Source organism: Cebidichthys violaceus, unplaced genomic scaffold, assembly GCF_023349555.1.
Source record: "Cebidichthys violaceus isolate CVI_PGR_0920_01 unplaced genomic scaffold, fCebVio1.0.p SCAF_102, whole genome shotgun sequence".
Lineage (NCBI taxonomy): Eukaryota > Metazoa > Chordata > Actinopteri > Perciformes > Stichaeidae > Cebidichthys > Cebidichthys violaceus.
The window spans coordinates 316,601-342,091 of NW_027176266.1; the positions used below are offsets into that span (position 1 = coordinate 316,601).

Below are 25,491 nucleotides of genomic sequence, written 5' to 3' on the forward strand. Positions count from 1 at the left end.
CTGACTGCGGCGGGATTGGCTGTGAGGTGTTCAAGATGGCGGCGCCCTGTGGAGTGCAGCTACTCTAACAGGTAAACAGCTCCGATTATTCATGTCTTCTGTGGTTTTCTTGCAGCGAATCTCAACGCATGTGACGGGTTTTACTGCGCACGAGGCGTTCGGCTTGCTTCTCCGCCGATACAACGCGGCTGACAGGCAAGATGAATCCCCGACCGGGTGTGGGTCGCTGCTCCCAGCTAACGTTAGCTCTCTGCGTTGGGACTGACTTGTTTTTGGAAAGACCCGGTGATGGGTTTTGGAGACGTTGATGCTTTGCACGTTTAATTGTGGTTCTATCTGCGTTTTCTGTTGTGTTTGAAGAGGTTGTCTCTTTACCAGAGGAAAGACGCCTGCATGTTTGTGTAATCGGATAAAGTAAACCCAACCCTGCCCATTGTTCTCAGCGAGTTGTTTACGACAGGCAGCAGCCAGTGGTCAGTCCACATACAGCAGCAGCTCTGCTGCTTCTCAGCCTCAGACCTCAGCCTGGCCTCTACATGTCGGCATAACAGATTGTCTTTATAGCCTTTTTTATTTTTTTATTAGCTTATTTGTTTGCCTCATAATGCATCACAGTGACATATCTCTTGCAGCTTTCTGCATCATGTCCCTTTGCTTTATATCATTCGTCTGTAATCACTCATGAATAACACCTGTTCTCATTCGATTATCACGTCAATCATTAATATCCTGCTAGCATGTGTTCATTCATTCGTCATCAGGCTCTCCTGCCACCATGCAGACAAAATGCTTCACTACTTTAACAGTTTGACCTCCTCGACCCGTGTTTCACATCATGCTGGACTGACACCATGTTTAATGTCTGTCTGTCACAACTTTGCTAGTTTATGAAAACACTAATATCTTACAACAGGGCTGTAGCCCGGATTACTCAAGTACTGAAGTCATGTGCTCAATGTCTGACCAGATAACCAAAAACAATGTCTCTGAAATGCTCTAATACTTTTGAATTGTATCTTATTTATTCAGCTGTATTTTCTGTGCATTTCATGTCCTTAAGTTTCAAAGTGTTCCTCTCTCTGGCGCTTTTAAAATTAAGGAAATACTGAAACCTGTATTTCGTAGAGGTTTTAATGTTTTTCAGTGTTCGGTCATTTTGGAGGTTGAAGTTTAAGTTCTATAAAGGAAGTAAAAGTTTGGCTACTGCCTCTGAATTCATTGAATAATACTCAACCTAATTAAGTCAAAAGTCAATGAATTGATTAGTTGACCGACAGAAAAGTAATTGACTATTTTTGATAGATGAATTGTTAACGTCTTTAGCAACAAACAAAACAAGCAATGATATGACTTGATGTGATATGAAAGTGCTTTGGGCAGGCATCACAGTGTTTTGCATAGGCCAGAAAGTTGTCATTATTATAAATCAAAATAGTCCTGAGCATGATGTAATCTGTTCTGAAAAGAATTGTCAGTTGTTGCTCTAAGCCCCGTTTGGTCCAGCAGACCACTTCAACAATTCCTTTCATCTCCTGCAGCGAGCAGATAAAAGGAAATGTGCTATTTAGCTAAATGAGCCGGCTCTGTTGGGCTGATGGAAATCATTGCTTCGAGTGCACTGAGCAGGCTGTTTGTGTGTTTTATGAAACTGCTTCAGATTATTCACCCAGGAGAAAATAGAGGCTGTTGGTAAACCGCTCGCCAAACGTAGTTTCCAGTTTGCTCGGGCTGCATAAAGGATCTTTGTGTCCTCCGGAGAGTTCACACTGAGCGGGGTTCGTGGTTGCGCCACCGAAGACGCTCAAACCAACAACCAGCCGCGTCATTTGATTCCACTTTCCACACCCCCGACTCCCTGACCCCGTGACCGAGCACTTGATTGATAACAGGGGGACGTTTTCGCCGTGACCTCTTCTGTGAATCAACAAACGGGAGAGCATTTGAGCATTCCATCATCAAATCACAGATTCATGATTTATCGTCTTGACATGGAATCGTACCGCAGTTTGATATATCGTGATAGACAATGCCGTTAAATGAATAATGACAAGCAATCACATTTCTCTTAATTAAATGAGAAACACCCGATACTTTATATTTAAGTATTTAATTCACATAAGAGTTTACAAAACAGTGCGTTTATTTCATACAGACTACTTATTTATTGATATACCAGAAAACATACTATATTGTGACGTGTGTGTATTTATCGTTAAATAGTCCTTATCATGATAGAAGGTTTTGGCTGACTTCTTAGGAAGTAATATCAAATCCGATACTTGATTCATTTCTTCCTGTCGTCCTGGTTGCGGCAGCCCGTGACTGCGTTGGGACGGTTCGGTATCCCGCGCTAATGGAACAGTCGGTGGGCTTCGTCCTCCAGCGTGTGGAGTGTTTTGTCTAAGTGTTGAAAGGAGATCTTAGGAGCTGATGAGGCTGTCTGCCGCTGATTCATTACTCCCGTTAGAGAATAAGCTGCTGGGCGCAGACACCCTGACGATAATGACCTGCCCATCAGGATTATTTATTCCCTGTTTTTCAGATGGAGGTTTTGCAAGGCTCTCCTTGGCCTCCTATTAAATTGAATGAGTGACTCGGCGTCTGGCCCGATATGCATCGCAGACGACGTAAATAGACTAATAAGCTGAAACTGGTAAACACGTTCGGCCGGGCGGTGTTTTTAAAGAAAATTGCTGCTGGGGTATAATAAATAGTAAATACAACTCTTAAATTAAACTTCTCATTGTGGGCGCTGGGGATTGAAGTAAGTAATCTTTGGCGTGGTCAGGTCATATATTTGTCTTAATTACTTCTTGGTAGTTTTCCACCATGTCTGTTGGCTTAATGCGTTCCCTAAACCTTTTGTTGGTTTGTTCTACGTTGTAGAAGTGTGGAGGTTTAGGTCTGTTTTTGTTCGTGAGGCTGTGTATATGTTCAGTATAAGTGACAAAATGCATCCTATGCTGTGTGTTGGATAAACTTGGTTCCCGTTCGTTAAGTGTGGTGGGATACACATGTTGCATGGTGATGTTGAACAGCGGAGCTCAATATGTGCTTTGTCATTGGACCCGTGGGTTTCTACTTTCCCGAGAGTTTGATTTATTTTCTCATCTCAGTAACACAATATGTAAGGAACATCACAGGCGTGAGGCCTGACTCACTGTGGCGCTAGAATAGAACAGAGCCATTGTTAACGTCGTTATTGGGGACACCTGTGTGTCAACACGTCTGCTGTGAAACGGGGCCTGCTCTCATTAAAAGTTTGAGAAATTGCCACATTGCTGCTTTTCTCGGCATGTCACCGCCACCTGAAGATCTGAGGATGTAGTGTGAAACCATAGGCCCTTTTCACAGCAGCCATTTTGACATGTCATTGCAGGGTAAACATGGGTATAATATATAATATGGTACTGTAATTAATTTGATCAATTACACCTGTGTCCACCCCGCTCTGACATGTAGAAAATGGCTGCTTTGGAAAGAGCTTATTTGCAGGCACAGTCGGTTCTTCACCTGCACGCTCGTACGTTTGCATGTACGCCTCGTGCAAGCGCACGTGAGTGCTCTGTTGGTGTGCACGAGACATCGCACTAGTAGAGGTTAAACAAAAAACGTATAAGGAAACCCTTTATTCTGTCCAGCTTTACCAATAATCCCTTACACCTGCATTACATGTTTTTGGCCACCTGGGGGCAGTGCAACAAGCTATATAATTCAACGGTGACATATTATCACCTTGTAAAGTTGAAAAGGCTAATGTGTTGATAAACGGCTTGCGTATTTCCACGCCCAGAAGACACAGCAACATTGGCATTCTTTTAGAGCCCTGTCTGCGTCCACTTGGTCTATGAAAGTCCAACATTAACTGTCCTTTTAGTGCTTAGCACTCCACTAACTCCCCCGAGGTAAACATCTGGCTCTTTAGCTGCTAAACGCTCCGCTATGATCACCAGCTAGCCACTAACGTCTGTCTGTTGTTTGATGCCGGGCTTGCTTTAAATGATTCATCATTTCGGTTTTGCAATTTCAATTAGAGAGTCAGTGCTGCCAGTGTACAGTTTGCTAGTGATCTTTGCTACTTGTGCTAACAGTCCTGTTAGGGATTATAGTTCTGCCGTTGTCACCAATAACTACACCATATCACATGTCATTTTGTTGAGCTACCAGTTTGGACAACATTTCCATTTTGAAGAAATCCCATTTGCACAAACCCCGTTTCCCAGTATTCGGTCGGTATTGTCATGTGACCACTAATCCCAGATCACGGCTCTCACTAATTCTGGGAATGTTTGTGAATTGGTTGTAGAGGTGCCTGGAGACTGTGTTGGTGGGTGGCCCCAGGAGTCCTCCAGGCAGGCAGGGACGGACACCGCGAGAGAGAGAGAGAGAGACGCTGCCTCCCCCTCCAGCACTGCCACCGCCATGGCCAGGGAGCAGCCCAACGTGGGGGACCTCCTCCCGCTCCTTGAGACCTCCGACCTCCAGCAGCTAGATGAGATCAGAGGCCTCATCAACGAGCAGCTCAGCACTGGTAGGGCAGCGTGGTTTATCCTCGTGGGTTCAGATATCTGGGGAGCTTTGAGAAATTGTAACTTTACTCTTCAGTTTGGCCTGTGCCTCATCACCCAGGTTTGATGTATCATTGTTCTTTTTACCATCTCTTTTCACAGACGTTCTTCTTTTAGCATGGCTCCTCTGTTTCCTGGTTTCAGTATGCTTACTGCTATTTCTTAAAAAGATAAACAAACTCCTCCCAATTATCCTTCCTGTTTTCCTTATAGAGCGAGGGTCCATGCTGCTGAACGGGCTGGTGGACTACTTCTTGGAAACAAACTCTGCCCAGGCCATGCATATCCTCTCCTCAGTCAGAGAGCCACATGATAAGGTGAGAGACACACGGGATTTATAACGACAACAACATTTTTCGGGTCAAATCAATTATTTCAAATTGATTTGACCCAATCAATTTGGATTAGAAGATCTGCTCAACTTCTTTTTTTGCTTTTTTTTTTTTTGCTTTCCTCTCCCTGTGACTATTGATTCATGCTTTGACTTTCTTTAGTTTGAGAGAAACAGGCCCAGCAATCTGTGGATCTGATTTATATATGGGATTGTAGCCCTTCATGTAAAGTACTTGAGTAACATGGAGGTTATACAACAGACACCATCATGATGACAGATAAGTTTACTCTGTTGTTGTAAATGTAATTAAAACAATTATTAGAAAAAGACTACAAGCTGAGTAGGTTGATAGGTCTGATAACATTTTATTTACGGGATGGGACATCCTGTAGTACAGACAGTCAAGGCTGTTGAAAACTCTCCATCTTGAATGCAACCACAATTCTCAATTTTTTTCCCCCACATTTTTATATTCAACCGAAAATTGTGCTCAATAAAGTCAATGAAGAGGGAAAAGGAAGCTCGTTAGCTTAGCTCAGCCGCTAGCGGGGCAGTAAGTTCTCAAAGGTTATTGAGAAGACCTGTTTTCACCATCGACTCTCAGTCTCTTAACTGTCTGCAAACCATTCCTGCACTCTGACAGCAGGTTAAATGACGGTGGGTGGTTCAACACGGTTAAAAAGCTACAATAGCTTCATTCATTTTTGGATTCTCATTTTGAGACAAAACTCAAGTAAAAAAAACAACAACAAAAAACCGACTAGTGAAATGAAAGCACTATTGATACAAACAGAGGACAGGACACTCGCATAATGAATCTGTAAGAACATAGGCATTAATTGTGTTGGTGGCCTTGTCCTCAGCTCTTAGTGATGTTATCCTCTGCTTCATTGTCGTTGTTGTTTTGGTATTTGCATATTGCCATAGCAAACTAAGATGTGGATGTGTTGTAGGGCTTTGAGGTCACTGCCATTATTTCTGCAGTCCTATGATTTAATTTGCATCTAATCAAAACGCTCATAGCAACTTCCGTGTGAGAGGTCGGTGTAGAATCACAGTGGGGATTTGTAGCTCCTACTTTTATGTGTAACTTAATAATATATGATTTAAATATAGATATAGAAAAGGAGCAATTCTAAATTAAGTTTCCTTAAGGATAGTTTCCTCTCCTTATCAATTACTAATAAGAAAAAAAAACTCCAGCCACCTTATTGTGTTGAATAATACAGAGCTAATCCCTGCTTGTCCCTCCATCGCAGCACCTTCTGGACAAGATGAATGAGTGCATGACCAGACAGGCCTGCCGTCTGCCCACCCTCACCCTGCTCGGCCATGTCATCCGCAAGCAGCCGTCCTGGATCCACAAGATCGCTCGATACCCTCTGCTGCTGTCGCTGCTCAAATGCCTCAAGGTAACCAGCCAGCTGCGATTCAGTGAGCAAAGAGCTCGTCACGGCACTGAGAGGCGTGTGGATGGACGACGATTACGGAGGTTTTCGTCCAGCTGCTTTAGAATCACATATGTGATATTTAGCCGGGCTCTTTTATAATTTTCAATTTACAGTTTTTGTGCAAAATCAAACGGTACATATTTCTTTGGATTTAATTTGCGAACAAAGCAAGGAGACGTGTAGATAACAACACACTCTGTGCTCAGCACAGGTAGACTTCTTAGAGCATTGGTTGAGCTGAAATCTCACGCTAACATGCTATTTAGTGCGCTAAAACAGTTTTAGAATGTCTGAAACCTTAGTATGAAATCAATAGTCCGTGAATCGCATACTAGTGGACCTTTCTCGGGTATAAATATCCCTCAATGCAATGCGGTAGTGACGAGAACGTTCATAACAGACAATGGCGGACAGCTCTCAGGAAGTGACTTGGTAATTACAGTTAAGTGCGTCCGAAGAGATGCATACTGTTTGTTCACACAAAAGTATGTTGAACGATGGTACACATATTGAGTAGTATGCTGCAATAAGCTGGTGTTTGCTTCTCAACCAACTCCCTGCTAAACCTTTTAAGGACCTACACTGCTGAATATTGTTAATTGACCGTCTTTGTCAAATCACAAATCAAAAGTTCTTAATTTCAACTTTTTCATTGTCTGACTTTGTCACAAACCGACTTTTGTCAAACGTCCTGGCAGACGGATACGGACGTGGTGGTGCTGATAACCGGAGTGCTGGTGCTGATCACCCTGCTGCCCATGATCCCTCAAGCCGGGAAGCAGCACCTGTGGGAGTATTTCGACATCTTCGGCCGCCTGGCGTCTTGGAACCTTAAGAATCCCGGTAGGAGCTTCCTGTCGCTCCTCTCAGAACACGTCGGTGCAACGTGTGTGTGTATGAATGGGTCGCCCCAGCTAGTCTTTGGGGTGATAACTACTCACATACTAACTTCTAGTACAGCACAGGATAATGATATATGATGTATTGCTAGCAGAAAAGATCCCTTTTAATACTGTACATACTACATAAACCTTTTCAGCAACTATTGTATTTACTGTATTTTAATCTCATCTACCAAAGAGTCAACCACTCATAGGCTTCTGAGATGATGTTCGAACTCGCAGGCAGTTAACTGGAGCGTGGAAATCTAATTTTGGTGAAAGGGGAGGAAGTCTGGGACGCCAAAACAAACAAACAGACAGTCATCTTGCTGTTCTTGTTGAATATGTGAGAGTGTTTCAAGTTTTTCCTTGAATATTTCTGACACGTTCAGGGCACGTTTCGGAGGTTTACCTAATCCACCTGCACGCCAGCGTCTACTCACTCTTCCACCGTCTCTACGGCATGTACCCTTGCAACTTTGTGTCCTACCTGCGCTCCCATTACAGCATGAAGGAGAACATGGAAACTTTTGAGGAAGTAGTGAAGGTGAGGCTATCACCCCTGCTGCCGTGGTTTGTCGCTCTACATTATTACAAATTACTAAATGTAGATTTTGTGTCTAAATCGTCCATCCAGCCGATGCTTGAACACGTTCGTATTCACCCAGAACTGGTGACAGGAACCAAGGACCATGAGCTCGACCCCACCAGGTAAGTACCGCACTGCTCTGCCCGGTACAGGAACAATTCAGTGTTTTAATCTTCTTTTCCAAGTCTACCGCATCTCCTTGACGATTGGTGCCGTGCTTTTGCTGCAGGTGGAAAAAGTATGAAATCCACGATATCGTCATCGAATGTGCCAAAGTGTCTCTAGACCCCAAGGAGGCCTCCTGTGAGGAGGGCTACGCCAACATGCCTGCGAACTTTTACCCCCAAGTCCACCTGCGACCACAAGACTGCACTTCCAGCCCCTACACAGACCTCCACAGCAGCTTCGGTCAGTAAACCCCTCATACGTATGACACCTGGTAGAGGTGGAGGCACATAACTATAAACATTCGTTTTATTTTTGGTGGACAATGAAGTTGTCATTGCTCTCTGGTGGAAAAACTATGCAATGGGGAAACTGTTTCTATTACTATCAGCCAATAAATACAGTTATACAATATCTGTATTTTTGGCCGATAATATTGGACATGCTGATGTATCAGTCGGGTTCTAAAATTCACACTACCTTTTTAAAAACCAGTATAGCTTGTGCAAAATGAATCGGTGGTTAACACAAGATACAACAGGGAGATGACAATAATTACATGTGTAATGTTATGACAGGACGTTGCAGTCATAATCATTAAACCAGGATGGGTTTTGGCTCCTCAGATATCATTGTGTTTATCATGATATATATAAATAAAATCCAACATGCTATCTAAAAACACAAGCTCAGCTTTGAATGGGATTAACCGGACGGTCTAGCAGCAATCTAACAGCACCATAAGTTACGTTTGTTTAACCACAATGACAAAAGTCTATTTTTTTTTTGGTAATTTTTTAAGATGACATCATAAAATATGACGTCAGACATTAAAACTTTGTTCAAAACCCTCAATAGAATCTTCCAATGTAAAAACAAAACAAATTGTATTCAATTTATGCTGGAACTAACGCAGCTTGTTAATTTGTATCTGAGAGTTTTAAATCTTATGGGCCACATTTGGATGTTACACATGTATTTTGGCATAAACAAAACTCTTTAATGTGAACGCGTCCATGTAATATTTCATAATAAAGTACATTTTTGGGGATTTTTTTTTTTTTTTATTGAGAAAGATTCTATGGGTAATATAGCGATATTAGAAACGAGATATATAAATTTACTGTACAGTCAGACAAATATTAATAATAATATCAAATAAAAACTTCAGCTAACATCTTGAGTTTTAAGTTCTCCGAGTATCCCTGTTGAAGGAATAAACCATTTCAGTGCTTCTTTCTGTCCACATGTAAATTTAGCAATAGTATGTTAGATACAGTGCAAATAAAAGGAATGATCCTGATATTATTATTATTATTAGGGCCCGAGCACCGACGTAGTCGGAGCGGAGGACCTATTGTTATTCTAATGTTTTTTATTATTATTATTATTATTATTATTATTATTATTATTGTTATTATCGTACCAGTTTCATCGCAAAAAGGAGGTGCTTGGGATACTGGGAATCTTTTGAAATTTGGCACAAAATTCAATCGTGGTGAAAATTCCAGTATTATTGGGGTGTCCAGCTGCGGCATGACATTTTGGCTCGATAGCACCCCCTACAGAGTAGCCCCAACTTTGGGTTTCACCTAGCTGTATGAAATTTGGTAGGTATGTGGAACGTGATGGGACGTACAAAAAAGTCAAAAGGAGGTATATCCTAAACCAAACAGGAAGTCGGCCATTTTGAATTTGATGACGTTTTTGGACCGTTTCAAGGCGCCGTACTTTAACGAACTCCTCCTAGAGATTAAACCCGATTGCCTTCAGATTTGGTCAGTATGCTCTTGAGACCTTGGCAGTGAAACGATACTCAAAGATCAAAAAGTTATCGAACTATGTGTCCGTGGCGTGGCGGCAAAAAAACACCATTCGCCATGAAACAGGAAGTTGTTGTAACTCGGCTGTACATTGCCTAATCTGCTCCAAATTTCTCATATGTCATAAGATCCTGACCCTGAACACATGTATATGACAATTTTGAATCATAGTAATAGCGCCACCTAGTGGCAACAGGAAGTCATAGGTTGTGTACTTTGACACCCTACTGCTCACAGATTAATCGGATCCCTCTCAAATTTTGTCACAAAAGCCTTAAGACCTTGATAATGCTTCATTGTGAAAATTGTAGGAAGTTGTCGAAGCGTGGCGACATGGCGGCTCTGCGAATTTCGATCCTTCGCCATGAACGAATAAACTGATGTAACTCGACTCCGCATCATCAGATCTTTACCAGATTTCACATGTTTGATTAAACTCCAGGCCTGAAGACATCTGCAAGCCAATTTTGAATCATAGTCATAGCGCCACCTACTGGCAACAGTAAGTTAAAGTCTTTATACTTTGGCTTGTTTCTCTTAGTTGGAAAATCAGATCAACATCAAATTTGTTCCACACAAATGTAAGAAGTTCATAATGCCAGTTCTCTAAGCTTTTGATGTTTCGTTGAACGCCGTTGCCGTGGTAACGCAGTCTTTGCCGTGAAAAACGATGGTCATTTGGAGAGGTTAAAAAAGCTCGAAACACAAGCAAACTTGACACACAGATCACAAGGCCAAAATGTAGTTCTATAATATGATAATCGGCTCAATAGCGCCCCCTACAAAATTTCGACGAAGCAGCCCTCGCAGTACGTTTCACATAGATTAACAAAATTTGGTAGGCACATGTATCACATGTGGACTTAAATAAAAGTCTCTTGGGGCCATACCCTAAACCCAACCGGAAGTCAGCCATTTTGAATTTAGTCTGAATTTCTAGTGTCGTTTTTTCAATTTCCAGGCGCTCTACTTTAACGAACTCCTCCCAGGGAACTAATCAGATCAACTTAGAATTTGGTCAGAACAATCTAAAGACCTTTGTTAGTTACTCAAAGCTTGTTGTTTCGTGAAATGCCGTTGCCGTGGCGATGCATTCCTCGCCATGAAAAACAAAGGTGTTTTTGAGGGGCTAAAAATACTCAAAACAAAATCAAACTTGTCACACACATTTAAAATCCTGAATGTAGTTATCTGATGTGATTTTAATGCTTCAGAGTGGCAACTCGGCTCGATAGCGCCCCCTACAATATTTCGACGATGCAGCCCTTGTAGTACGTTTCACCTAGATGTATGAAATTAAGTAAGCAGGTGTATCACATGTAGACTTAAAAAAAAGTCTTAGTGGTCCATGCTCTAAACCCAACCGGAAGTCAGCCAATTTGAATTTTGTATGAATTTCTTGTGGTTTTATTTCCTTTTCCAGGTGCTGCACTACGAACTCCTCCTAGGGAAATAATCCGATCAGCTTAGAATTTGGTCAGAACAACCTAAAGACCTTAACGATTAAAAGTTACTAAAAGCTTGATGTTTCATCGGATAACATGGACTTGGTGTCGCGGCAATTTTACATGATTCGCCATCATCCATCAAGCTTTTGTAACTCAACCTTACTTTGTCAAAACTGCCCCAAACTTGACATGCTTGATTGCTGTCGTGATTTTAGGTCTTCTGCATGCCAATATTAACTCATAGTCATAGCGCCACCTACTGGCAACCACGGACGTAAACAGAATTCTATAATAACAGCGGCCCAAACAGGGTTTGTGGGCACACCATGAGAAAAAGACTTCTCTGATCTAAATATGTGCAAACTAAGATGCTTGGAGAACAAAAGTTAATCAACAGTGTTTTTCAAACCATGTCAGTGGGCATTAGTATAAATGATCTGTCTAGAGCTTCTACATGAGAATCAGGTTAAATGTTACAATGAATGCTTCACACTACAATCTAAAGTTACAGAAGAGCTTAAAATGAAAACAGTGTCAAATTAAAGTGTTCAAGTAAAAACAAATGACACTGCTGTTCTGTTAACTTTCATGTAAGTCCAAATACAATCAGTAGGACACTGTAGGGAGTTGAACTCCATCCCAGTAACCTGACAGTCTGTTATGTTACAAATACTGAAGCACATTCACACGTTCATTTTCTTAATGATCTTAACAGGCTTACATTTATGATTGTATCGGAGGTACACTCAAAACATTTGAGGCTTAAGACCAGGCAACATGGTCTTGCTATGCTGCTGGTCGACGCAGGAAATATCATCTAACTTGTGCATGCAGTGTATGATGGTCACAGAAATGCATTGCCGCATCAACCAGAGTCCTGCCAGTACCCTCGACGTGTGTGACGTTGCGAGGGCCCGATCAATGCTGCTTGCAGCTTTAATTATTATTATTATTATTATTATTATTATTATTATTATTATTATTATTATTATTATTATTATTAGTATTAACAGATAGTACTGGTTGTGTCCATATGTTGTGCTACTAATATATGATGAGAATGTGCTGCAGTAGTACTGTGTATTCTAACTGGTTTAAAGGACAAACGGCAGTGTCCTAAAGAGCAGTAGGTGCGTCCGTTTGAGGATTGATCAGACTATTTGTCTTCTTGACAACAGGAAGCTCTTCTTCGACCCCGTTCTCGACTCCCCGGCAGCCGCTACCCCCGCCCCTGTCCTTGCCCCCCTTCTCAGGGACGCAGTCCTCCCCCCGCAGCCCACAGACCTCCAGACGGCAGGTAAGCTCATCCATAACGCTGTCAGAATGTTGGTTGAGACGCAAGGTAGCTGATCGGAGGGGGTGGTAGCAGATCTTTAGTCGTTACGCTTGTGTTTGCTGTCAGCTCTTGTACACGTGGTCATGTTTACACTCCATATGTCACCTGTCAGGCAGAGTGAGTTCAGTGCTTTCCCTCCACACAACCACACAATGTCCTCGATCAGCTTTTTCAAGATGCTGACAGGAAGTGAGTGGACAGACAGTTTTTGAGTCCCCCTCCCCTCTCTCGTCCTGCCACCTCTCTGTCGACACTCCCGCGGGCTGGTTGCCATGGAGATGCCGTCTCTCCCTCTCTATTAGTGGGCCAACCACACAAGGGAGGGGTCTGGCTGTTTTTGTGCCCCCTATGGGGTCTGTCTGAGTATTTGTCTCTGCGTTACACTCCCTCAGTCCCAGACAGATGGAAATTTGGAAAACATGGGAGACCCGCCATTTAATGTTTTTATTTATTTTATTTTTTTTGGGGGGGGTACATTGAGTGAAATTGTGTCATTCCGGGCAAGATGCTGAGCTTCCACCTGCTCCACTGTCACTACCAGGTAAATTAATATTGAAAGTCCCGTATTTCAGTAAAGGTTCATCAACAAAGTAGTCTTCCCTCAGTTACAATCATTACAGCAATAACGGTAACAACACAAGCAACACTTTTTCAGAAGGGAGGTCAGAGGTCAGGGATTCAGCAAGGTGGACGATCTGCCACAGGACCTCAAAACTGAATAATAGAGTGAGTCCTACCTAATAACTCAGTTTCCCACCAAGAAATAGCTTAGCTGAGGTGGTGAGCCACCCAGATCTTGACTCCCGTCGTCCCGTGATAGGTTCAGTTATTTTTAATATTTTAGTTTAGTTTGTTGTGTGAAATCGTGAATCTGCTATTTTCTTCTGAGATTAATGTTTTATATCATAATAAAACATGTAAAGATGTGTATTGCTTTAGCAGAGGTGTTTGTTTTTTTTGTCTCGGATGAGTTGGCATATCTCTGTTATACACCATGTAATTACACCGCAATTCAGCCCCTCAGCCTGCAAGGTGGAATGTAAGATTTTGGGGCCGTCAACGCAACCCAACTGACTAACAATTGTGTAAACGTAGCACTAGCTCTGAGAGATCGGAAGCTTATGTCCGTGTTGTGATGGTTTCTCTGTCGGAGCTGTAATCGTTTGGTCTCTTCCTTCCTAGAACTCCACCTGTGAACTCAACTCTTCCTGCGGAGGGAAAGACCCTCTGTGGAGCCCCTCCTCATTGTGTGGCATGGCCACGCCCCCTTCCTCCAGAGGCATGTCACCCAACTTGGAGCTCTCCCACAGTGCCTCACACCTTCCCGGCCGCTTCCACTGCACATCAGGTCAGCACTCGCACGTTAACAAGAGAGCCGTTGGTGCGCTGATCTGGAATTTTCTCTTCCGCTGACCCCTTGATTTTGTTTTTGAGCAGGAGGAAAAGGAACGCCTGCCTCCAGCACTCCAGCCACCTCTTCCCCACCTCCCACCCTATCAGATGACTTCCCCATAATCTCCTTACCAGCCAACACAGTCCAGTCCAGTCCACCAAGAAAGGTATGCTCTCTCCCCTCAGTTTTAACATGATCATTACAACGCTTCTTCTTTACATTTTTTCCCCCCGTCAATGAGTTTGTAACAGTTAGATGTCTATTTGTGAATTTTATTTGTACTTTCACAAACACACCTTTTCAATTATTTACTTTTTCAGCTCAACAGAGTTGCAAAAGACCAATGCTGCTTTTCTGAATTTCACAATAGTTTAATTATTTAGGAGACTGTTCCTCTTGTGTTGCTAATTAGGAATGTCCAAGCAAATATGACAAACATGTCAGCCAATTCAAATGATCTTAACTTGTATCGTCTTGAGAACTCATTTCCTAGTCAGCAGGAGGCAAATTGATTAACATGCTTTGATTTTGAAGTGAAGCATCGGGGAGAAAAGAGTTGAAGTCATATTATTGGTTCTCAGCCGGAGTCTGATTGGTTTTTTTTGGGGGGGGGGGGGGGGATGCTTTTTGTCTCATAAATGTTCTTTATTCTGGTGCATGAATGTAGAAGTAGGCAATAATAAGAGCCTGCCCATGAGGTTTTTAATCCCACATCATTCACACAATGTAAAGGAGGTATAAATGAAAATGAATTAAAACTATAAACTTTGTGACATTCCAGGATCGTCGACATGGAGAAAGCGGTAAGCCTGCACTGGTGAGACAGGAGCCAGTGAAAGATACAGAGAAGAGTGCGGAAGTAGCAGCAAACAGAGGTAAGTGTCTCATCCCTGTGATTTAATCGTCGTTAATTTCAAAGTAAAGGTCTTCACAGCGCCTCAATTTTTAGTCTCATCCAAAATGAACCCGTGGAAAAGCACGGTTAATAATTTAACCCGGATAGGAAGTTAACTCACAGTTGTGGTTAAAAGGTTCAGTGATATTTGTTATTTCTCCTGAGACCTGCTGCATCACAACTGGATTCTCCCTATCTATATTTGCGCTAGCAAAAGATGCAAACTTCTAAAAACATGTATCAGATGTGCATTTGTTGCTGTGATGTTTTTTTGCTTTTTTTTTTTTTTTTTTTGGAGACTACATTTTTCTGACCCACACTTGTGACTCTCCCTCATCAGAAGCGGGAGCCGCGGAGAACGTCTCCATGACTCTGACGGAGCTGTCGGTCTTCATGAAGAAACAGGAGCTGGAGCTTCAGCTGAGGACGGAGAAAGAGAGGGAAGAGGGTGAGTGTTGACTTGATAAAGATCCAAGAGCCGTAATTGTTGGTATCCTCACACAACCAGAATATGCTGTACATGAAAAGATCGTATTTAGATTTTTCTTGGTGGGGAAGCACAAAAAATAACGGGAGTGAAACTGCTTTGTGTTTTAACAGCCAAACCTTTTGTTCAACCTTTTGACTGAACCCAAAAGTTTTTAATTGGATCCCATGCGCTGAATGAACCTGTGCTCACGCACTTTGACTAAACAGCCATGATGCTAACACACTCCTGTTTATATCCCCGCTTGTGTTCAGCTATCTCTGCACAGTCACTGGTTTTAAATCCCACTTGGGCCACTCGTACTAAAAATAAATGCACCTACAGTTCTGTGAAGCACTTTGCATGGAAGCATCTGCCAAACGGCACAAGCTCTTGCTGCCAAAGCTAGCTGCTTAGACTTGAACATTTCCCGTCTCTCTTTTGGGGGGGGGGGGGGGGAACCCAGCATCCCAGACACCTTGTTGTTTTTATCTGTGCGGGATAGAGAGTACTTCACACTTGAAATATTTAAGCACAGACCTCGACATTCAGAGCATAAACGCAGGTTTAAGTCCACCTCGATCACCCATATGCTGTTTCTGTTGCAGCTGCCATCACTGAGGAGCTGCTGAAGATCACAGAGGAGAAGCAGGAGCTGTCTGGTTTGAGGGACTTTGACTCCCCGTTCTATCTCACCACGGAGACTCTGACCGGCTGTCAGGCACAAGACAAGACCTTCTCTGACACCCAGCCCGGAGGTCCCGCCAGTGACACCCGCCGTGTGGTATCCACGCCGGACAAAGGGGAGACCACCGTGAGTACCGGCGGCAGCGGGAGCGAAAGGGGAGGAGGCGGAGCAGGGGACAGCAGGAGCTCGGCCCTCGGCCTCGAGCAGTCCTGGTCCTTCCAGTCGGGGTTCACCCCCATCGATCACCACCTGCACCGGAGCCCCTCGGCCCCGGACGACGACGTGGCCAAGTTCGGGATGTTCTCCCCGAGCCCGTGCAGCAAGACCCCGGCACCGGTGCCCTACGAGTCGTTCTTCGACCTGGCATTGCCCAGGGCGGCCTCGCTCTTCGTGGGCCAGAAGACGTTGGAGGCGGTGCACAAGGCGGCGCTGGAGAGGCTGTTGCAGCGGGAGGAGGGGCTGGAGGACGGGGAGGAGGAAGGGGTTGCGACCGCTTCACCACTGGAGGTGCTGGATCGCCTTGTTCAGCAGGGGAGCGACACCCATGATAAAGTTCTCAAGAGGTAAGGGCACAGGTCGATTTTGATTTGAGGTTTTCTGGCTTTTATTTTGTTGTTATTGTTGTTATTATTATTATTATTATTATTATCATTATTATTATTGTTTATTAGCCATTTCCACCATTTTGAACCTTTTTATTTTTTTTGTGCAAACTTTTGCATCCAGCACTCATCGAATCCCATACCAAGCATTTTTTAATGATTCACCCACAATGATCTGTGTTCATGTGGTATAGTACTTATGTAGAGGACTGTGCAGCCGTGGAGAATTTGAGTGCGTTGTCGGTGTGAAAAAAATGTGTTGTGAGTCTCGGTGTGCAGAGCCTGTCTGGGTTGTTTCCAGTCTGTTTCCACGGCCGAAAGGAAACACCCAGTTTAGAACAAGTACGACATTGTTCCGAATCCCTCTGCCCTTTTCTTTCTCACACACACACACACACACACACACACACACACACACACACACACACACACACACACACACACACACACAGACACAGTGAACCGGTCCTCTGGCCAATAATACAACCGTGTCAATAAAGTACACATTGGGCACAGAACGATCTGGCTTCGCTCATTTCGGTGGCTCATCACCCCAACGTCTGTCTTCATCGGAGACAAACACGGCAGGATGGAGGGATATCAATATATCAACTATATTGAGATATTATATTCTCAACACCAGAAACTCTTGCTATTCCTAAAACACATATGCACATATTTAAATATCTTTTGGTAGTGCTTCAGTTTGCTGAAAATGATCATGTCCTTACACATCCTGACTGCCATGAATCACTAAAGAGAAGAAAACGTCCCAGAGAGATCATTCTTCTAACATGTTTTTCCTTCATTCTCTCCTCCTCCAGATTACCTTTGCCAAGTAAGTCAGCTGACTGGACGCACTTTGGAGGTAAAACACTGGCAGCACTAGTCTGCCGTACACTGATAAAAGAAGCCATTATGAAGACTGCAGATGGCGCGTTATTCAGGCATGACTAGTGATTCGTCACGAGCTCCGAGACATGAGCAGCATGTTGAAATGTTACCCAGTCAGACAGGAAATTTGTTCAGCGGAAGTTAATCAGAAACCCACAAGAGTTCCCACTGTCATGCAGAGCCTCTTTTCTTAATACTCTTGACCAACTTGTAATTACAACTCTAGAATTGAATCATCTCCCCTGGTTGGCTGATAGGAGTCATGTCATTTTGATTGCATCTCAAACAAAACTCAACACAGAGCTTGTGGCTGGCTGCTGAAACCGTTAAGGTCTTGGATCAAATTCTCATGAGGATTTTCTATTGAAGTGTTATTTCTGTGCCCTCTTCCCCCTCATTCATATTAACAAGTGAAGCTCTGTATCCAGAGTAATGTTGGCCAATTGTAGGGGTTGAAGAGTACAACATTTAAAATATATTTTGTAATGTGATTAACTGGGTAAACCGCAACCTTGAATGGGTACTTTGGGGTTGTATGTTGTATCTGCCCCCAGTTTGGAGAAACGGACAGGAGTAGCAGTTTTGTATCGTTTCTAGTTTCCCGTCACTGTGTGACCAGTCAGCAAATGTTCCCTTTTTGTCAAGTGAGATACGTAAAACTTAATTTGTTTATAGCGAATGATGGACATTTACACCAGAATGCTGTCAGCGTTTATAGCTTGGCGGAATCTCACTACATCACCTGTGCTATTCCACACATGAACAGTGATCGAGCTGATTTCTACTGGTGTGAGTGTGAGTGCGTCAGGCGTGTGACCGCGTTAATTACACTGTTATTACTGTGGCCTCCCCAGGCTCGGCTCCGCTGGACGAGCTTCACACGCTGCGCAGCCAGCTGCTCCTGCTGCACAACCAGCTGCTGTACGAGCGCTACAAGAGGGAGCAGCACGCCGTCCGCAACCGACGCCTCCTCCGACGCATCATCAACGCCACCGCGCTGGAGGAGCAGAACAACGCTATGGCAAGTGTGCACGGGCTCATTATCGCAGATTAGCCCTGATGGAGACCAAAAAAAACCCAGTATTAAATGTTTTGTCTTCTGGAATGAAGTGTAAACAACGAGGTGGAGCGCTGACACATTCACGCAGCAATCGGCTGAACAAAGTCTTATGTGTCTGTCTCTGCCCTCGCTAAAAATAAACAGCTGGGCTGCACAAACATCTGTTCTTTCTAACAGACGTTTAGAAACTCCCGTACTCTTTGTACTTAACGTGTGTGTGTGTGTGTGTGTGTGTGTGTGTGTGTGTGTGTGTGTGTGTGTGTGTGTGTGTGTGTGTGTGTGTGTGTGTGTGTGTGTGTGTGTGTGTTTTTTAGAAGGACCAGCTGAACCTGCAGAGTGTGGACATCGTGTCTCTGAGGGAGAGTCTGCAGGTGGAGCAGCAGCGGTACAGGCAGCTGTGGGACGACCGGGAGACGGTGGTGACCAGGCTGCACAGTCAGATCAGACAGCTGCAGCAGGGTCGGGACGACTACTACACCAAGAACCAGGAGCTCCAGGTACACCCACCCACACACCCACACGCACTGATCCAGATACAGGTATAAATAACTGTATATGTTTTGTATAATGCAGCTTCATGATAATGATAAAGCACACCTATATTTGTCCACTGTGGTTACCTTCAGAAGATATAATGTGACTCTCTTTAATCTGGTTCTGTTCGGGGTCTCCAGAGCAAGTTGCAGGAGTGCCAGAAGACGATGGATGAACTGGAGGCGGAGCTTCAGAGGGCCAACAACAAAGTATGCCACACTGGTCACCTCCTCAACCAGATGACTATCAAGGTAAAGGAAGAACCTGATTAATGGTCTGAGTGAACGAGTTTCAGGTCATTGATTAAAAGGCTGTTCCAGAAACCCCACTTTAAAAAAATTAAAACTATCCCTTTAAATCAGCTCTTTGGTTGCTGCCCTTCTGGCTCATCTAGTGTACAATTTAAATCCCAAAAGATGCCGGTGTGCCTCCTCTGTCTTTCTAAATGGAGGAGTGGAGCTGGCTGAAGGAATTTTGGTGTCACACTTACCTGGGTTACAGCAGCATGTCCTTGTCCTGCCACTTCTCCGTAGACCGCAGACTGTCCCAGGGCTCTGTTGCCTTGGAGATGCCGTCTCTATTTTTGGGTCAGCATCACGGGGGGTCCGGGTGTTTTTTTGTTGGTTTTGTTTTGCCTCCTGGGGCTTGTCTGAAGTCTGTTTCCCTCCTCTGACCCAGACTGAACCCAAAATCCTGACAAACACAGAGCAGTTGATTCAGGAAACAGGCTGTGAGATGACTACAGCTCCTTACTTATGATACTCAGACAGAATGAATAGACTGCGTGGATTAATATCTTAACATCATTTTCAGAGACTGTCTGTACGGTGTCATAAAGTACCTCCTTAAAGTGATGCGTACACCGAAATGTTTCGACGGATCATTGGGCGCAGCTTGTCGAGCATTCAGCGGGTTTCTGCGAGAGATCATTAGTGACTAACTCCGCCGTGCCTGTTGTCGATGCACTCCCAGATATTCCTGGACAGCTTTGGTTTGTAGCTTAATTGCTGTTTTGCCCTCCGTCGACATTGTTTGTCTCGTGTGTCCTTCAGCTGAGCAACAGTGAGAGCACCCAGCAGCAGATGAGCTTCCTGAACAAGCAGCTGCTGCTCCTCGGGGAGGCACATAAGCTGTCCATGCAGGAGTTACCACACGCAGGAGCTGACAATACCAAGGTAGTGTGTGTGTGTGTGTGTGTGTGTGTGTGTGTGTGTGTGTGTGTGTGTGTGTGTGTGTGTGTGTGTGTGTGTGTGTGTGTGTGTGTGTTTTAACTGCAGAGAAGACATACTGAGGTGAAAAAAGGGACACTAATTGGGTTTGTTGGGCGCCAAGTCAAACTGTCCCACTGAAGCGTTTTTAGCTTCACTGTAAGATCGTCTGTCTAGATCATGTCATGGTCATCACAGTTATAACATATAGTTGTACAAAGTGTGAGAAAATACTTCATTTCAATCTCCATTATTTAAGTCTATCATAAAATATATTCTGCTCATAAATTCACATCCGTTAACTTCCCCGAAAGTAAAAGGGAGGAAAGTAAATCCTAAGTGCTATTTGTGTGTTTTACCCTCAACAAAGCCTGACAGGTTCAAGTGTGTTAAAATGAGCTAAACGTCCAGTGTTGAAGTCACATATTCTAATCTTTTGAATGTAATCTACCAACACACAGATACGATTTGTGTGTTGGTTAATCATCCAAAGATTAAGTTCAATAGAAAATAGACCGTAGATTAAATTAATTTCAGCTTGTGCTTTTTGAGGATTTTTAATCAATTGAGTTAAAAAATATTCTATATTAGAAAATGATGTATATTTGCCGCCCTACTCGCATCACACAATTGCGCCAGATGTTATCCTTTTGAGTCTTACCCATTTTCCAAATAGTTTTTTGGCTTTTTATTCCTTATGAAGATGTTTTCACCGTTAGTGAAATGCACATCATAGTTGTGATCATGGAGAGGCTTGCATCTTACTGAAACATTTTTTGGGGGTTTTGTATAGAGAGTAGCTCAGATAATGAGTCAGACAGTAAGGCTGACTGATTTTTCTCGCCAGCTATAACGCAACTATTAACACTAGAGTAGCAGTGCATTTTATCGGGTACGTTTCTAGAGTAGCAGTGCATTTTATCGGGTACGTTTGGGAGAGCTGAGTCGTTGTAAAAATCCAATATTTGTTTTCCTAGATTTGACTCCTGTACTTTGTGCTGTGCTACAGATCTACACTTTGGAGGAATTTGTTCACACTTGTATAATTAGCATATTGTAAACTACATTATCCTGAAAATACTATTTCATATAATTTCTCAGTTGACACGCAAGTTTCGGATGTCCAGCGCTTCACTGAATGTGCCACGTGACATAGAGGTCTACAAAGAGAAAGTAACACAGGTTTCTCTGAGTCAAAGCATGTAGATAATGGCAGAAAGTAGCATTTATTGCATAGAAAAATAGTGATGCACACTGAAAACTCCCCATAGAACTACCATGGAAAGAACAAGCTGCCGTCGCATGGCTAAAAACTTTTTTTTTTAAAAGCTCCACAATCGTTGATCTGTGTCTCCTTCACCCTCTCGTTCATTTCTCGTTGCTTCCTGCTCTTTGTGCCTGTGTGGACAACGACCCACCACACCAGGAGGCCCAGATGCTGAAGGTGTCTTATGGGAAAGAGGTGGAGACGCTGAGGCAGAGCCTGCTTGTTCAGGGTCAGAAACTGGAGGCGGCGCAGCAGAGAGTCGGCGAGCTGGAGACGCACCACTCCAAGAAGGAGCACCTCATCGCCGAGCAGAAGAAGTTCCTCGAGGACGTGAAGTGTCAGGCGAAGTGAGCGCGAACCGCCCGAGTCCTCAACACAAGCTCCTTGTGTCCTCTCTCTCTCCTGCTTCATCTTTTTTTGATTCTTTTCCCTCTCTGTTCTCTCTCTTTGCAGGGCGGAGCTGCAGGGCTCAGACAGCAGGTATCAGGCTCAGAGGAGAATCACTCAGCTGCTGCAGACTGAACTCCTGCAGCTCTACAGCAGAGTTGAGACGGAGGCTCCGGCCGGCACCGCCAGCAGCTCGCCACCAGGGGGCAGAGCTGACCCACACGCGTGTGCTGACTCCAGGTCAGGCTCACTTGTAACTTACTTTTTGTAATTAATTCACACACAGAGATCTGTGATTGTATTTTTTTTAACCACATACAGTCATCATAGACAGTTTCACATCTCGAGTGGAAAAAAAAAATTTAAACAAATATCGAAAATAAGATAAGATATACTTTATTGTCCCGCAGGGAAATTTGTCTTGGGCTCCAAGCCGCTGTATCGCACAATACACTTGAAAGTGTCATAAACCACATGCACACATAGATCATAGATCATACATACACTCATGCATAAATACACATAGTTACGAATAATAAAACCAGGTGCTTATGTACTTAAGTGTTTTTCTCGTCCTCGACAGTGTCATGGTACCAGACGGTCAACTTCACACCAACGAAGAAGTGGGCAGTAGACCACCGCGCGACTCCCCTCGGGGCAACAGCAGCACTTTATCGCCACGGCAACCAAAGGCGAGCAACTCTTCCAAGACCACGGCCTACTCCATCAACGGCAGCCAGGACCTGGCCCGGCCCCTGCTGGTGGAGCCCTCCCTGTCCTGTCCCTACGCCAACTCGCTCGCGCCCCTGCCCCCCTCTGACGCGCCGCTCACCGTGGGCTCCTACCCCAGCGCCAAGAGCTTCCTGGGCATGAGGGCCCGCGAGCTGTTCCGCAACAAGAGCGAGAGCCAGTGTGATGAGGAGCAGTCGTCGATGCGCCTGGCCGGCCTCGCCCACGGCCTGAAGACGGAGCTGTGCGTGGAGCCGCCCTGCCCGGGTTATGTTGGCGCGGCACATTCCGCCGTCCCGCCCCCGCCCCCGGCCCCTGCCCTCGCCACTCCTCTCACTGTGCCCACCAAGGAGCCCCCCTCCGAGCCCAAGCAGCGGGCCTCCAGCCAGGAAAGCCCCCGCAGGAAAGCGGGGTCAGGTGGAGGGCGGGGTCAGGCGGGTTCAGGGCGCCCCCGGCAGCAGCAGCTAAAGATCATGGACTACAATGAAACACATCACGAGCACAGTTAAGAGACATCGGACTGAGCCGGGACGCAGGGCGGAGGTCCAGAGACGGGTTTAACGTCGGAGAAGAGCTACAAATCAGCAGAAAGAGTAACATGTCGGTAACTCTTTGGATTTCAGTGTTATTTGTTCCATTCCTCTGAGTGGACAACAGGATTTCCCATAATGTTTTTCTACTTTTTCTTTTTTATTCCGAGTCATTCCCCCGATGGATTTTTGACATGATGAGAGGGATACAAAGTGGATGTGATGTTACCAGAGAAGATGCTAGTCTTATGAATTTGATTATGAGACAAAGACACTAAAAATGTGACACTGTGAGACCAACGTTTTTAAGGGTCAGTTCATCCGAACTGCAAACATCCCACTTGGCTCCAGTTGTACCAGCCATGAGGAACGTTTTGCTTTCATCTGTCCAAATTGTGAGAAATCGGTCTCTTGAGATTTCTGCTGGAAGTGAATGGAAGTTAGTTTGTGGTGCTCACAGCATTGAAAGATCACTTAAAAACAACCTTCTGAAACGGTGTCACGAACTGAAGTCTTCTTTGGAACTACTTTCTACTGAATAGAAGTAGTCCCTTTGATGGGGACACGTTTTCCAGAAAGACAATTTGCTGTTATAATAAACTGTTTTTTGTAAATGCTGTTGGCACCACCAATGAAGCCACCTCCATTGTGTTACGTGTGGAGACGGGAATCTCAGACACAAATATCTCCAAATTTGGACAAATAGAACTCTAGTCTGTACAACTGAAACCAAGTGAGAAAATGTTTAATGTTTTTTTGTTTGTAGTTTGGGTGTACCCACCCTTTCCAACCAAATCAGTTATTAACACCATTAACACCAGGAGTTATAATTTATCACGATCATCTGTTCGGAGCACTTTGGTGTCGACTGCGGACTGAAATATGTTTTTGATGTGCATGTTGGGTGTTACATCAGAGCGGTGGAGGTGACGGGCACGTGGAGGTGTTTGGTTTTGCTCTGGGGAAACCTTGGAGTGGACTGAATTGGGGAAAACAAAAAATGTCTCCATTGAGTATTTTTTTATTTTTTGCCCAAAATAAGTCTGAGGGGAGAATGTGTTTTTGTTCACGACTGTGAAAGCATGGAGGTGATGCAGTCGTGTTGGTTCTGGCATTTCAGCAACGACGCATCGAGAAAGTGTTTGAAATTTGGAAACTGATGAAACTGTATGTGTCTTTATGAATTCCACATTCTGTTGTACCTTTTTTTTTGTTTTGTATTTATTAAGCCATGAAGTACATATCCTAAATTTGACTCAGACCTGGCAAATGACACAAGCCCAAGCTTATAGAAATCCTGTTTCGTTTTTTTTCTTTTTTTCTGTTCAGGACGACCAGCCGACCATTTTTGAAGTGCCATGCAAACATTTGTGTTCTGGCTGAACTCAAACGTCTCTGAACAGAAGTGTTGTTTCTCGTGCTGTGCGTACGCTGAGCTGGTACAGCGTGGGAAAGACAACGTCTCGTCCAATCAGGTTCCTTTGTGCAGGTCTGATAAACAGGGAGTTTCCTCTGAGTATTAGAAGTAAACTAATCCTGTCTAAATCCTGTTGTCCACCGGGAACGCCTGCTGTCACTTCCTTTTGCCTCGCTATCTAAAGCATGTTCAACAATCCACTTTAAATGCCAACCGTAGTAACTACCGCAAACCAAGACAGAAGGTACAATCAGCACAAACTGAAGAAACCAGGACTCTGACCGGAGCTGGACAATCTGGGATCAAATGGCAAAAGAAAAAGGAAGTTCTTAAAGCAGTGGCTTGTGTTTAACTGTGAACAATAAAGATCGTCTTCAATGTTTTGCACTACAATTCTGAGTTTTGCTTTTATTCTGCTGCTGAATGTAAGCCGCCCTTTGTAAAATGCAGCATCGAGGTGTTGTCATTCTGTCCTGTGAAGGTTGAGTTTGTTTTTGGGACGGGACATTTTCAGATGTGTGCAGATTGAAAAGTCAGTCGGTCCTATACTGTGTGGTTTACAGCTCGATAGAAAACTGATGAAAAGAGAATGAAAGAGTGTCTAAATTCATACATGATGACTTCTTTGGTGGTCATCCCTGTGATATACTGTAAGGCCCAAAAGCACAGGAATGAGCCCTGGAGCTAAAAAACAAACTGAAAATAATTTGAATAAGGGATTAATCGCTTTAGTCGTATAAATGATTATCTTTCCATCTTCTTAAATGTGAGAATTTGCTGCTTTTCTTCTTCACATACCACATTAAACTGAATATCTTTACTTTTG

General features: G+C 44.0%; 1 protein-coding gene across 1 annotated transcript; it reads left to right on the forward strand.

The window, feature by feature from the left end:
- On the forward strand, positions 1–25,491 carry tsc1b (TSC complex subunit 1b). Its single transcript, XM_068729779.1, has 22 exons — positions 1–71; positions 4,307–4,531; positions 4,782–4,885; positions 6,162–6,314; positions 7,052–7,196; positions 7,627–7,781; positions 7,872–7,945; positions 8,053–8,231; positions 12,438–12,556; positions 13,778–13,943; positions 14,033–14,154; positions 14,770–14,863; positions 15,224–15,331; positions 15,958–16,600; positions 17,464–17,507; positions 18,388–18,554; positions 18,908–19,090; positions 19,268–19,378; positions 20,180–20,302; positions 21,762–21,949; positions 22,056–22,229; positions 22,573–25,491. Exons 2-22 carry the CDS (start codon positions 4,423–4,425, stop codon positions 23,225–23,227), a joined length of 3,816 nt encoding a protein of 1,271 aa, XP_068585880.1. The 5' UTR covers positions 1–71; positions 4,307–4,422; the 3' UTR covers positions 23,228–25,491.